A 14,474-nucleotide genomic window follows, 5' to 3' on the forward strand; every position below is an offset into this window, starting at 1 on the left:
AGGTAGTGGTAGCGGTTTGGGCTCGGGGAGAGGATTCGGTCATGGTTTTGGCTTTGGTGCAGGATTTGGAATTGGTGGTGGCGAAGGTGGAGGGGGCGGTGAAGGTGGTGGAAGTGGAGGTAATGGTCAAGGGTATGGTCAAGGAGAAGGTAGGGGTTTTGGGGCGGGTGGTACTAGTGGAGGCAATACTGGTTTGGGTCATGGTGGTGGAAAAAATTTTGGTGGCAGCCAAGGAATAGGCATGGGATTTGGTATGGGTATGGGATTTGGATTCGGGATGGGTGTAGGTGCTAATAAACGTTTAGATACTAATAGCAATGTTGAAAATCACAAGCACTAAGTATCTATGTAACAATATTATACTCTCACAATTTTCTATTTGCGATTTATTAATAGGTTAATTGTCACAACTAGTTAGTATAAAGTACAAGAAGATGAAGAAACTCAATTGAAGAATTATTCTTCCATATGTTGAACATCAATATCAGTAGTGTGATAAGATTCAAGAATAATAAAAGCCTAGATCGACATTTCTCAATTTAGTTTATATTATGCATATACTTCTTCAAATTATTGTAGTTTACAATATGAGCTGCCTTATAAGCTTCTCAAAACTCTAGATTTTAGCTTGTTTATGATCAGCAGATAGCAGATTGTCGAATTTTGTTCTCTTGTTTAAAACTAGTGATAATTCATCCCCCATAAAGTGCTGAATTACTCAAAAAGCAATTGAAAAAGAAAAAAAATAAATAATATAGATCGATGAAGGGTTCTTTGAAACGTACACTATAGAGCAACATGATACATATATATGATTTACAACTGCAAATTTTCCACTATGAACAGATAACTAAGATCTTCAACCTTCAAAATTGATGTAGAGTTATGCCTGAGGCCACTGTGGATTAACCACCTGCATTAACCAGCACTTGAGCTAAGAATTCTCAGATTAACATAAAATCACGATAGACAGAATTCTCTGAACATTATTTTTATTGAGAAAAGCAGCCTAAACCTACAAGAGTCCTCAAAAGTCTCTAAACTGAAGGAGAAAGGCGGAGTTCATCACTATCAGGCTCCTTACTTAAATGGTTAAACCTTTTCTACCCCATAGCCACTAGCTCTAAACCTTTCATATTACGAGTAATCATATTCTCATATCAAGAAGATAAAGATAAGCGCAAAATGAGCTATCACATTGAACTTAAATGCATCATGCTCTTTCCATAGAAAATCCTACCACCAAAAATAGTTCATACAACTTCTGCATGTTAAGTACTCGTATGCTTTCTAGCAAAAGCTCACAACAGAAAATGTAATGAAACAAACAACAAATATGTATTAAGGCATTCTACAATGAAGAAAGTGGCAGCTATGGAAAGGGAAAAAGAGAATATGAAGACTCACCTCAAGGGTACTGAATACCAAACGCATTCTACTTGCAACAACAGAAGGTTCCTCAGCATGCCCCGCCACTGCCATCTGCTCTAACTGAAGAGTCTTGACAGGAAGCCTTTCAAACATAAAAAAAGGAGACTTAATAAAATTATACTTCATAGTATAAAATCATCTATTGGTAGAAAAGTAAACACTATATATGGAACAAAGTGAGAAAATAGCATACTACACAAGTATGCAACATTACTAAAATTGGAACTATGTTTTTCTCTTGTAACTTAGGCCAATGTATAGCAAATGGATTACATAGAAGATTTGACAAACGTATGTTTGCTAATTTTGGCCAATGTATAGCAATGCTAAGGTCTTTGCCTCTTCGGACGGATAGGGATTCTCTTCAGTAACTGATAATCCAATTACTAGGGAAATTGGGAAACTAGTTTTTGTCGAAAGTTCTCACATAGTAACTGGAGAGAATCTTCCCTCCTTCGAGAGACAACCAATTTAAGACTTAAAATCACTTTAACAGTTTCAAATATGATGCTTGGCCTCCTGGATCTATGTTACAGTGAATTTTTTTTATCACTTTGAGGTAGATCTCAAACCACATAACATTTTCCATGTTTTCTAAAGAGGGAAGAGGAAAAAAGAAAAGGTATACCAACATTAAATTCACAAGAAAGATGAATAGTTCAATGGATATATTGACCGGGAAAAGAGTGCCAAGATAGGCAAGTTTCCTCAGCATATGAAATCATTCTTCAGAACACAATAAGATCAGTGGAGATTGTGGACTAAGGAAGAGGAGCAAATGTATTAGGCGAACCCAACTACATTGTACAAAAACAACTCAACATGATGAATAGTTAATCTTTAAAATAGATTATAAAAGGTATCACTTACCAAGCCATTCCCCTCATATAATATGCATTTGCAATGATTGCACAAAAGCCTTTCCACAGGTGTAATACATCTTCAGAAACTGGAGGTGAAGCAGACCATCTAACAACTGTTGGTTGTGGTGTACACAAGATGGTGATGAATATAATGCTCAACCAAAGAATACACTCATCAACCTGCATTAAATATGCACAAAAAAAGAGCACTAGTCAACAAATCCCAGCTCAAAAATACAAAATGACCAAGATGGCGAGAGAAAAATTCGCCTTTTAGGCAAGAGGTGGGCAGCAAGGCTACTGGTCACTTATAATCAGATAACAGAGTTTTGAGCACGTAAATGTCAAAAACACACACAGAGGATAACATATAGATCAGAGAATAATAACTTTTGAGTTAGAAACAAATAAAATACTAATGAGAGGGCCTATATTTGATCATTGCTAAACAGCTCAAAAAGTAGGAGGTAAAGCTCAAAGCCCCAAAGTGTTCTGTGTTTGAGTTGAAAGATAGAGCCAAGCTACTTTCATAGGCTCGTTAGTCAGTACATTAATTACCATAAAGGAAATACTAAACTTTGCATTGACCAAATGGGTGAGAGGTAGTTAAAATGTTGGAACACCAAAGGCAGTTAATTTTCTAATTTAGAATTAGTGTTTAATTGTACAAAAGTTTAAGCAGAGAAATGGTAACATAATAGGCACTTGTACAAGGGGTTTTTAAGTTCTTTCTAATCTTTCAAACTGACATGAAGCAACCTTAAATTGAAAACTTTGGGTCCTGTCCAAGACTTGCAAGTGATCCAAACCACAACTAACTAAACCATAACTAACCTCCTCCACCTGTTTAAGGGGTCTATATGTAGCACCATATGAACCACAGAAGCCAGTAAAAGTGATTCTAAAGCAAAATCACAGGACTCCAGAACACAACAGAATTCATCAACCACTCATTTTAAGATACATATAGCATTTCAAGGTGCAATGGTACGCACAACTCACTTCCTCAGATAATATTTTAGACTTCAGACTGGTACTTCCTCCATAATTTTCCATTGATTCTATTGTAACTCCAGATTCCTTCATATTTGCCAGCTCTTTCCTCAAACCTTCATCAGTGCATCCTAATGCATATGCATTCACCCCAGCTTCAATGAATTCCTATATCATAAAAGCATAAAAGGAAATTCAAAGAAAATATTAACTATCTTAATAGAAAATGAATATAGTATAGCAATGTAAGTAGAAGAAAAATATAAGTTAAAAGGAATTCCTAACCTTTAAATTATCAATGCCACCACGATCAATCACATTTCTGTACCGTCTAAATAAGCTGACAGCTATATTTGTTGATGAACGATATTCATCATCTGATGAAGTTGGATCTGAAGACCGGCACTGCAACAAGTGATACATAAATATGTATGTATGTCAACAATCAAAACCAGATTGTTAAATTAAAATCAACTATGCATACCAGCCACCTCTTGGGAAGAGTGTCCTGAGAGAGAGAGCAGCCTTTCAATCGTCCATACCCTTGTCTGGAAAGAAAGCATTTGCGCAGACCTTCGGTATTGGAAAGACTTGATTGACTAGGACAGTTTAGAGGACTGAGCAATGGTATGACATTTGCAGTCTTAGGAAGGCCGAATTCCTGAAATATATTACTATCCACGTAACTCAAGCAGTTTCCAATAGCTCCCCCAGCATGCACCATCAGCATGGTTGAACCATGATATATATCTTCAAGCTGCAAATTGCCAATCCAAACCAAAAGTGTTTTAGAACCACATACACTAATAGTTTCTTAAAGTCCTTCTTAAAGTTCACAAAAGTTTATAGGTTTGTTTCTTAAAGTCCTTACTTCATGTAAGTGTTATTATGGTGGGTAGATTAATCATACATAGAGTAATTCCCAGAATAAGTAAAGAGTCACTCGGAATTTCTCTGATTCTTAACAAGTAATGTGCAAATTTTAGGTCTGTATCCTTATGAGATCCAGAAATCAGCTTAATGCCAGATCATGCTATGAGGAAAAAGTCATCAAAGCTAGGGGTCTAGGGGGTGGCAAGGCTCCCTATCCACCAAACAACTGGAATATACAGAACATTGTCCAATTCCCGTTATAAACGGTGTATTCTGTTAAGATAACTCTTCCAAGAAAAATTATCTTTTACCACCTGCTTTTCGAAGCCTTTTGCGACTGAAGTAGTGTTTCTCTTCAAAGGCACTACTTATAGTGTAAGTTGTGTGCTTAGTCAATCACAGCAGATTTCATACCAAGGTTTTATGGTTGCTGTAACTTTATTCAGTTCTGTAGGTTTATCCTGCTAGACCTTGCTAAACTAGTACTATTTGCTCACATAGAAAACCTTAAATCATATAGTTATGTAGATAATGACCTCTTCATTCAAATCCACGTATCCACACTTCAGGAATGATTCCACAAAAGCAAGCCATGAGTCACAAGGGAAAATTACTGAATCATACAAAATTGTAAGGGCTACTAACCCAGCTCGTGACTAGTAACTAAAGGTATGGCTGCATCGAACACCATCAATCTCTCACACAGGAGTATCATGGGACAATAAGTTAGGTAAGCAGCATACATGTAAACACCATGTTTTAACAGCAGCAATCACTTTTATTAGGAAAGAAGACTTTTTGCTTGGAACCAAAAATTATGATGTTCATTTTGTTAGGCACTCATTAAGCATGACCAACATGGGATGTCTTCATAAGTTGCTGCTATTCTTTTAAAACCAGACCACCCAAACTCTCTGGACCCCTAAAATTAACAACGAATTCCACCATTAGATATAGTTGTCTTTCAATGAGATTTAATAAGTCCTCTACAGTTTAATCTTAAAGACAATCCTAAAACTGACACAGATTCCTCATCATCTAACATTGATTCATACTGTTTCCGGCAACTCCACAAATCATTCGACTAAAATGAACTTCAAATCAAAGCCTTATCTTACTGGTTATGATTGACCTGGTATAATTGAATCATCTCAGACTAAATTCAGGACCCAAAATGCACAGTAGCTGCTCTACAATTTTCTTACATCAAGCAATTATCAGATATATTTTCTAAAAAACAGGTAGACACTTTCCTGTGAAAACTCCAGTGCTTCCATATTACAATAAGTAACATTAGTATAGTTAAATTGTTTTTTCATATATACATCCCTAAGAACAAAGACGCTTAGTATAAGTAAAAAAATTCATCCCCTAAAAATTTAAGATACAACTCCCTTCTTCATTTTTCAATCTTTACATTTCGATATGAGAGAAAAATGGTCAAAGTTGAAAGATTAAAAAGTAACAGAGGGAGCAATTTAGGAATTCATGACATAATCAAGCTTTCAACCATGATATTCATAATATTTTATAATTCTAATTGTATCTTGTAATACAGTTATACATAGTCCTTAGAGTGTATGATTATCCCAGAATTAGTCACTCATAAAGGAAGGCAATTAGAAACTCCTACTGCCATGCCATTTTATTTGCACCCACAATACATATATCATTGTATAGATTTTACTCCATCCAAATCAAAACTTATACAGTAATAAAAATTACAAAAGACTACAACTTTAACAGAAAATATAAGGCATAAATCAAAACATGGGTAATTAAGGAAATGGCAAATAATTCTAAATAAATCAAAGCATGGGTAATGAAGAAAATAGCAAATAATTCTAAGTCAAGAATACATGATTTCAAATTGAGTATATGGTAAAAATTAAAGCAATAAAAAAAAATGCCAAAAATTATTCACAAAATAAAAATAAACAACAAAAAATAAATCAATAAAGTTACCTTTTCTAAGGCAAATATGATTGCCTGTGAAATTAATTGTGCAACCTGAAAGAAAAAGAAGAAAATCCAAGAAAAATAACCTTGAACAATTATTTAGAGAGAGGATAGACGAAGGATCAGTTGGGGTTATGCAAACCACCAACTTATTGTATGGTTCCAAAATATTTTTGTGGAATTTTGAAATATGATTGATCGGAAAATGAAAGGCGAGATCTTTTCTCATTTTTTTTTTTTTTTTTCTGGTGTTAGAATTTAGAAAGACTGAAAATTTGACTGTATCTATTTTCCCCAAATTGCTGCATTTGTCATTGTTACTTTAGTCTCTACAGTTTTTTTTTTTTTTTTCCTTTTCTTTTCTGGCTAAACTTTGGGTAAATACTAAATACGAAGTACTAAATAATGATTTAAGGCTGTGCTGTGCTGTGATGCTAGACTCGACCCATTGGTTATATGTCCCAAGCTCACTTATTTTTATTGGGTGCACTAAACTACTCGTACCTTGAACCCACAAAATTTTGCAACTTGCTTGTTCACATTCACAGTCCAAAATATTTCAAGATCAAAATTCAAAAATAAACTCGATTATTAGTGTCTTGTATAGTTGTATTACTCCTTAACCAAAACTTGTTTGATTGTTTCTGAGTCTATATTAGCAACTGAAATCACACTCCCTTACTCCCTCTAGCCTCTTGAAAAACTTCTTTCACTCCATATAATATGTCATCTAATAATAAATCAGTGCGATAAGAATGGAGCAACGCCGCAACGGTACTCTACTGAGCACTCTTCTGATCATATAGGGAAGGAGAGTTCGTGCACTCCAGTCTACCTTCCTCAAAAGCACATGCCATAAAATCCACACACAATTACGCTGTTGAAATGAAGACACAAGTATTTCATCAATTCTAGAGCGAAACCATCAACTCAGTAGTCATTATTGCCCAAAAATTACAAACTATTTTAAGGGTGTATCGTACTCTTCCTGAGAGTAAAATCTCAAAATTTTCAGAATAATCGAGCCAGGGAGTCTACAATTACATCCCTAGGTACTTGAGAATGTATACCAAAAACATAATGCGCAAGTTATAAATAAAAGGTAGGGAAGATCTTGACCCCCAAAATTATGTGATTACAAGACATGGTAATTTATTTTTACTATGACTGAAAAACGGAACCACATTTCTTTTCTCATATATCAAGAAGCAACCTCCTGGGATCTTCCACCACATCCTTGACACGGCGCAAAAAGAGGACAGCCTCTCTCCCATCAATCAGCCTGTGATCATATGTCAGAGCAACATTCATCATTGGCCGTGAAACTACCTGACCACCAACCACCATTGGACGGTTCACAATTGAGTGCATGCCCAATATTGCTGACTGCCAAATTGAAAAGAACAACATTAGACCGATAAACAAAGTTTGTGCATTACTCTCTAATACATACGAAGTATGAAATAGTATGAGAAATCCTCTGACCTGTGGAGGGTTGATAATTGGGGTACTCAGAAGGCTTCCATAAACACCACCATTAGATATTGTGAATGATCCTCCAGCCATCTCATCGATCGATATAGTACCCTCAGTGGCCTTCTTGGCAAGAGAGTTGATTCCTTTTTCTATATCAGCAAAGTTCATTTTGTCTGCATCTCGAATAACAGGTACCACAAGACCCTAGAAGCAATAAATCAGCATCAAGATCCAAGTTAGAAATAACTTCAGTTGATGTCGTGCAAAGGCACCCTAAATGTTTGGGTAACTAATAGTAGATAAATTAGCACATCTAACTCAAGGAAAATCATATAAACCAAATAAGCCAACTCCACTTGACTTTACAGCATATGCGCGATATAATTGTAAATAAGGTAAACCACTCAATGAAGGTCATGATAATATCAATTTTCTCTTCAAGCTGAAAAATGACTAATGAGTGAGAAACGACAACAAATGTATAATTTAGAATAGTGGTCTCGATCAATGATTATGATTTACACATCACTTACAAGAGAATTCTTCTGGTTTCCATACTGTATTCTACTCCATAGACCATGTAAAAAATCAAGAGTGGTAATCTAATTCACTTATTATTTGGCTTTATATAAACAACCCAATTCATATCATACGGTATCTACAGTGTCCAGTCCATCAGCAAGTTTGACAAATAGCTAGAAGAATGGAATTTGTGGCAAATTTACAAAGGCATTTCATTGGTTCCCTAAGTGTATAGATATCTTTTCTTTCCAGGTTTTAATATTTAAAAAAATGTATATATGAGAATATAATAGATATGATAGATCAAAAACAGACCTTAGGAGTGCCCACAGCGATACTAATATCAATGTATTCTCGGTATATGATGTCATCCCCATCAATAACAGCATTAACAATAGGTTGGCTCTGGAGTGCACTCACTGCTCCCTAGAAATCACAACAACAAAAAAAACAGCATTAGCAATTCTAACCAATCACATAACAAAAAACCACAACAAAGAAAATGACTTACTTTGACAAATCCTGACATAAATCCCAACTTCACTCCATGCTTCTCAACAAAGGCATCTTTATAATCAGAGCGCAGCTTCATCAAGTTTGTCCTAACAAAATTATATTGTCCACATAAGGCATATTGAATGACGAATCATTACCCTCTCAATGTAGAGATGCAATAATAAGCTTCTACTACAGCTTATTTAAAAAGACGGACTTCTAATTTGAGCAGTTCAAAAACATGGTTAAAATTACATTGGATTGTGTAAAACCAAAAATGTGTCCTTAAGCATTGGTAATCACACTAATCAGTGAAAAGTCTGCATGAATATATATTTCTTTGATATTCCTTTATATATTTTATACATCAAAATGTATCCAATTTTCGGAATTTTCTTAACTAGAACTGTTATATTAAATCCCAGAAAGCACATAAATACTACTTACTCGCTGCTATAAAAGCCAGTGATCATTCCATTTGAATGAACCTTTCTCAGTGGAGGAAAGAGTTAATACCGAGAAAGGTTCATTCAGACACCAGAATGTGTATACACACCTCTAGAACGCCAACAAAATAACTACTGTACCATCAGTTTTTTGTTACCACAGGTACACAACACCCAATTACATGGCTGTTACTCCAATGGAGTATATGAAATTCCCAGAGAAGAAAGTTCCATCGCTATAAACTAACTCATCTATGCGGTAGATGTTAATCATGTCATGAGGAGAGTTTTAAAAATGGTAGAGAAGAGAAACTACAGATCTACAATGATAACTACAGCTGCGAAATCAGAGATTTGTGTGGTACCATACTTCAATTTTGTTAGTTTTTTTAGCACAAGAGCACTACAAAATTACTGAAAAATTGGAAGTGTATCAACTAATTACTTATTATTTCAATATTTACAGTAAATTTTAGATTTTTTTTCCCCTTGCATTATAACATACAAGAAAATTAATGGTTTAACTTGGCAAATTTTAAACAATATATTCAACTTAAATTAATTACATCAGAAAAGTAATAGCTTACATATCAACTTCATTGAAAGTAGTCAACATGGCATAAGTGTTCTGAGAGTCTTTCAAACGGGTAGCAACTCGCTTTCTTAGTCTTGTCATTGGAACCTGAATAAATCATAAGTTCAAAAAACAATGAACTTCTAAATCAATGATTCAATCATCAAAGATTTACGAATACAAGTAACCGTCCCAAATGATTGGCAAAAGAATTCACTTACCCTTCTCTCTCTGTCCTTGGGAGGTAGTTGAGGTTCTGATGGTGAGGGTTTTGTAGATGGTGGAGAAGGAGCTTTAGGCTTTTCCTTGGGAGCAGAATCTTCTGATACAGGCTTTTCTTGAGCAGGAGTTTTAGCTTTTACCTTCTCATCAGTCTTGTCCTTATTAGTTGCATCAGCCTTGTTGGTAGGTGACTCGGATGGAGCTACATGTGCGTGATCGCCAGATTTTGAAATGATAGCTATCTTAGTGCCAGGCTCTACGGTATCACCAACTTTGGCTAGAAGCTAAAGTTATAGGAAAGCCACATTAGTCAACAACTGGGTGCGGTGTTCAAAAAAGGACCAGAGCATTACCCAAGAAATACAGAATAATTATTGAGACTAATTCACATACCTGTTGAATGATTCCAGCTTCAGGACTACCAACATCCATAGTGACCTAATAAAATACAAAAATTAGCCTACTCCTTTTTTAATCAGTGAAAAACTACAGAAACAAGGTGGCAATATATTCCAAAATATACCTTATCTGTTTCAATTTGAGCAATTGGCTCATCAACTTCAACACGGTCTCCAGGATCTGATTAAAGTACGATAATGAGTTGCATGGATACAATTTTAAGAAAAGAAGAACCTTAGCCTCCTTGGCCAACTAACTAAACTTTTTCTCACATGCAATGCAAAACATTATATATCAGAAAGACATACGCTTTAAAAATGAAGCCAAAGTGCCATCAGTAATAGACTCTCCCATGAAAGGTACAACGGCTTCCACAACATCACCTGTATTGGAAATAACAAACTTGATTATATAACCACCTAGATAGGTGCAAAGATTATCAACAGGGACCACTAAATAGACATTATCCCACCATCTGATGAGTAGGACCTCTTCCATATTTGCCTAGAAGGACCAGTTTGCAAACAAGATCCAACTTCCCTGCGGATCCACACATAGATAAACAAATATAAGCCAAGTCCAAATGTCATGGATGAACTGACATCAGCTCATATAGCAACATATAAATTTTATGTCATTAGAATAGGTAGAGGAATGATTAAGGCAAAGCGACAAACAAACCTTAGCGACCTTAGACTAGCCTGACAACCTGTGATAAGTTTGGAGGACGATTTAGATTTCAGAACATGCATCATACTAGCATAATCAATTAGTTTGTTGATTGTAAGAAGACATACCCAAATTCCCATGTGAACCAATAATCCTGACCAGATTCGATCCTTGTCTGAGATGCAAAGTCTACACAATAACATGCACATTTTGCAAATAAGAATTACTAAGTAATCATCCAAACAAATCTCTGCTAATAAATGAATTGTTAGTCAGGATTAAGAAAATATGATTATATTAGCCATAACCACACCAATAAATCAATATTGCAGTCAGGTGATTAGCTACTTCACATTTATAACCACCCAGATAAATTGGGAGATCTGAATATCATGTCACAACATACTGAGCTGAGCATGGAAAATCAGAAAACATGGTAAGAGTATAAGACAGTAGAGACTTTATCACAGCCCTAGCCAGTTTATTTGGAAATCATACTATATCTGGAGCTGTCCTTTCCAATATGGCAATATGTGGACTAGAGGACCTAGTTTCAAAGAAAGAATTAGGGACTCGAAAATGTTTGGAAGCACAATGTACATATTTCAAGCGGTACTAATTTGAAAGGTATTGAATAAAAAGTTAACATCTTTAGCTATTTGAACCTTGTTTGATGATTAAAAAAAATTGCCAATAAGGCTTTCCAGAAGCTTGTTAAATGTCAATCAATGCTGCAAAAATGACTTCAGACTTATCCAGCCAGTGATGTATATCTAGGAAGTACAAATATCCTAGCCTAGGGCTGAAGATAGCCTTTGAGGCAACAATCCAAGATCAAGTGACTAAAAGAGTAAAATTATAACAAGTTTGTTTTCATGCTTGTAATACTTGTCCTGGGTAGGGAAAAAAGCAGAGTAATTTTTTTTTTTTAATCAAGGATACCAAAGGTGAAGGGCCAATTATCCTTGTGATGTTCCCTACAACATGCATAGACTATAACATTAGTCCTCTAGTAATTGATGTTATTCATAGAACTGCTGTAAATATTACACTAGTTACATAGAACTGCTGTAAATATTACACTAGTTTAAGTAAGCGACTTATCATAATGCTATGATGCTAATATAAGAATCCCAGACATTTCTAATTTGAGATAAGATCAATTAGGTAGGGGCTACTTTGTCTTAAAAAAGAATTGTGGCGGCTGAGTGTGATGCTCTAGTTGAAACGATGTTTAGTGGGAAAAAATATGGGGAATGAAGGCATCCACCTTTGATGGGCAAACTTAAATTGTCGAGCTTTGTTATGGTGCATATGCATTCTTATTAGGATGATTTAATTATGTTCACTAGCTTGCGCTTGGAATAAGCATTGGATCATGCAGCTTATTTGCTGGTGACAAACCAATTCACCCCAAGAATCTCAAAATCAGGTCAATAAAAAGACATGGGGTTGAAAAGTGCTTCATTTTGAACATTTCTGGTCTAAGGAAACATGTTTGACATCTTGCTTATAGACTGACCTGTGAAAGAGGGTTCATATTTAAGCCAGGGTGATTACAACCCTAACAGTCATGCAAATCGGACTTGGAAATGAGTATGTGAGGTTGCTCTCTCTCTCTCTCGGGGGAAAGAGAGTTGTTGAGCTAAAAGAAAGAATGAAAAATAGTTACTCTAGCAATGCTTCACAAGATCAAAATCATGAATGATATTATAAACAATGGTCATGAATGATATTTGGGCTATGAAACTCATGTTTAGAGCAAGGATAGGTTTGAAGCTGATAAAAATTAACCTATACACAATTCTATTTGATGGTTGTCAACTAGACCAAAACCTAATGCAGAGGAAAATCTTAGCAAAATTGAAGTTTTACTGGCCAATATTCGCACAAACTATTGGCCATCAAATCAAAGCATCATGCTTCCCTAGAATGTAAGGTGTGTGTACTACATAGACGGTTCTTGTATAATGCAAAGTACTTGTTTCGGTATAAGGATAAAAAGAAAAGGTATTAGGCATGAATTTTGAAAGAAAAATCATGCATAACAACTAACTTAATCAAATTCATCATTTCTTGTACTGATACATAATCCCAATCCCAAATTGTAGCATGCAGAAAAAACATCAAAAATCTTTTTTCCATCCAAAACAATGACATTTATAGATTAAGTTCCGGAATTACAAAATCAGGAGGAGAACTATAATAATTACATAAAAAGCACTCCCTACTCCAAACACAAAACAAAAACAAAACCCTCAACCTCGTCCATACAACATGACATACACAAGGTCGCACAACAAGAGGTATTGTATCGACTACGAAGACAAGCTGCTTTCATACTTTCACAATCTACATTCTACATAGCAAAAAAGATTGGCACAAACAATAACAGTATGACAACTACATGAAAACATTCACATTCGCAACCTAAACCGCCCCCATAAGGTGATCAGTCTAGGGAAAAACACACTCAAACAACACAAATTCCAGCTAAAATCCTCAACTCAGCAAAGAAAACACAAATTCCAGCTGAAATCATCAACTTAACCAATAAAAACACAAATTTTTATCTAATTGAGCTTTATCTAACAACTACCTCTTTCGCGGCAGTAGCATAGCCGTGAGATCCGAAAGCTGGAGCAGATGGTCCAGAATTCCTGTGAATTTGACGCCCTAGCACCTGAATAACATCACAACAACATCAATTTCCATCAATTCAAAAATCACACAAACATTTTAAAAAATTACAATCAATTCAAGAAATTGTTCTAAAATTTTACCGAAACACCACCACGAACAGCTTTTCGCCGCGCAATCCCTAACATATTTCTACAACCAAAAAAAAATTCAACGCAATTAATTTTCAAATATTTTCTAATACCTGATTTTGAAAATTCAAAAATCAAAAATTCATACAACAGAAATTCGGATCTAAATTTTTTTGCTAATTTAACCGAAGCCTTCAAACATAGAGTATATAATAACAAAATGAAATCGAATAAATCTAGTCTAAAATCTGAAATATAATCTAACAAAAAATGGTTGAAATAAGTTTACCTAAAATGAAGAATCGCAATTAGTTAATACGAACAAAAGAGTAAGAATTGCAGATGATTAAGTCTGGGAGAAAAATGGGTTCCCGAATTCGTCGGTCGTCTCCGTTTCGCCGAGCGCCGCTTCTGCCAAGAGAAGAAAGGGGTTTGTGTGTTTCTTCAAGGCTTTACTTGCGAAGGTTCTATAATTAAGTTGTCTGAAAAATTATTAAAATTAATTTGTTTGATTTTTCTCTTGGACTATTGAGCATGTGTCGCGTTGTTTTGTTTTGTACTCTCTCTGTCCCTTTTGTTTATTATTTTTTTATTTTATTTTTTTGAATAGCTCCCTTTTGTTTATTATTGATATGCTTAATTGTTTAAACTATTTTAAGGGGGGTCGGGTTCAGAAACTCATTGGACCTGTATAGGCTCCGTCATTGGAGTATGTTAGATTTAACCAACTTGATGAAGAGAAAACAATCGTTCTTCTGTGGTAAAAAATTGAATAACAGTT

General features: G+C 35.1%; 2 protein-coding genes across 3 annotated transcripts; both read right to left on the minus strand.

Moving 5' to 3' along the window:
• Nucleotides 1-729: 729 nt before the first annotated feature.
• On the minus strand, nucleotides 730-6,347 carry LOC145636446 (uncharacterized). Of its 2 annotated transcripts, XM_081688010.1 has the most exons (7): nucleotides 6,126-6,347; nucleotides 3,772-4,044; nucleotides 3,573-3,692; nucleotides 3,297-3,455; nucleotides 2,302-2,474; nucleotides 1,408-1,513; nucleotides 730-913 (listed from the first exon to the last, which is right to left on the minus strand). In XM_081688010.1, exons 2-7 carry the CDS (start codon nucleotides 4,015-4,017, stop codon nucleotides 884-886), a joined length of 834 nt encoding a protein of 277 aa, XP_081544136.1. In that variant the 5' UTR covers nucleotides 4,018-4,044; nucleotides 6,126-6,347; the 3' UTR covers nucleotides 730-883. The 2 variants fall into 2 exon arrangements, with proteins under 2 accessions (XP_081544136.1, XP_081544137.1); XM_081688011.1 differs by lacking the exon at nucleotides 6,126-6,347 and having other exon boundaries at nucleotides 3,779-3,991.
• Nucleotides 6,348-7,042: 695 nt separating this feature from the next.
• On the minus strand, nucleotides 7,043-14,164 carry LOC145636447 (dihydrolipoyllysine-residue succinyltransferase component of 2-oxoglutarate dehydrogenase complex 1, mitochondrial-like). Its single transcript, XM_081688012.1, has 15 exons — nucleotides 13,983-14,164; nucleotides 13,706-13,754; nucleotides 13,522-13,605; nucleotides 11,051-11,111; nucleotides 10,935-10,962; nucleotides 10,726-10,793; nucleotides 10,562-10,636; nucleotides 10,378-10,433; nucleotides 10,248-10,292; nucleotides 9,854-10,138; nucleotides 9,646-9,740; nucleotides 8,629-8,719; nucleotides 8,433-8,543; nucleotides 7,605-7,799; nucleotides 7,043-7,505 (listed from the first exon to the last, which is right to left on the minus strand). The coding sequence occupies exons 2-15, from the start codon at nucleotides 13,748-13,750 to the stop codon at nucleotides 7,314-7,316; spliced, it is 1,431 nt and encodes a 476-aa protein (XP_081544138.1). The 5' UTR covers nucleotides 13,751-13,754; nucleotides 13,983-14,164; the 3' UTR covers nucleotides 7,043-7,313.
• Between the last annotated feature and the right edge of the window lie 310 nt (nucleotides 14,165-14,474).

Source organism: Chenopodium album, chromosome 6 (assembly GCF_948465745.1).
Source record: "Chenopodium album chromosome 6, dcCheAlbu1.1, whole genome shotgun sequence".
NCBI lineage: Eukaryota > Viridiplantae > Streptophyta > Magnoliopsida > Caryophyllales > Amaranthaceae > Chenopodium > Chenopodium album.

Excerpts from the sequence above, each read along its gene's own strand:
- LOC145636446 (XM_081688010.1), bottom strand. The coding sequence starts at position 4,017 with ATGCTGATGGTGCATGCTGGGGGAGCTATTGGAAACTGCTTGAGTTAC. Across the intron at positions 3,693-3,771 it reads CTCTTCCCAAGAGGTGGCTG|TGCCGGTCTTCAGATCCAAC; the intron begins GTATGCATAGTT and ends CACTTGTTGCAG. Across the intron at positions 914-1,407 it reads TGGTATTCAGTACCCTTGAG|GTGGTTAATCCACAGTGGCC; the intron begins GTGAGTCTTCAT and ends TGGTTAATGCAG.
- LOC145636447 (XM_081688012.1), bottom strand. The coding sequence starts at position 13,750 with ATGTTAGGGATTGCGCGGCGAAAAGCTGTTCGTGGTGGTGTTTCG. Across the intron at positions 11,112-13,521 it reads ATGCTACTGCCGCGAAAGAG|ACTTTGCATCTCAGACAAGG; the intron begins GTAGTTGTTAGA and ends GTTATTGTGTAG. Across the intron at positions 10,794-10,934 it reads GCTAGTCTAAGGTCGCTAAG|GGAAGTTGGATCTTGTTTGC; the intron begins GTTTGTTTGTCG and ends GTGGATCCGCAG.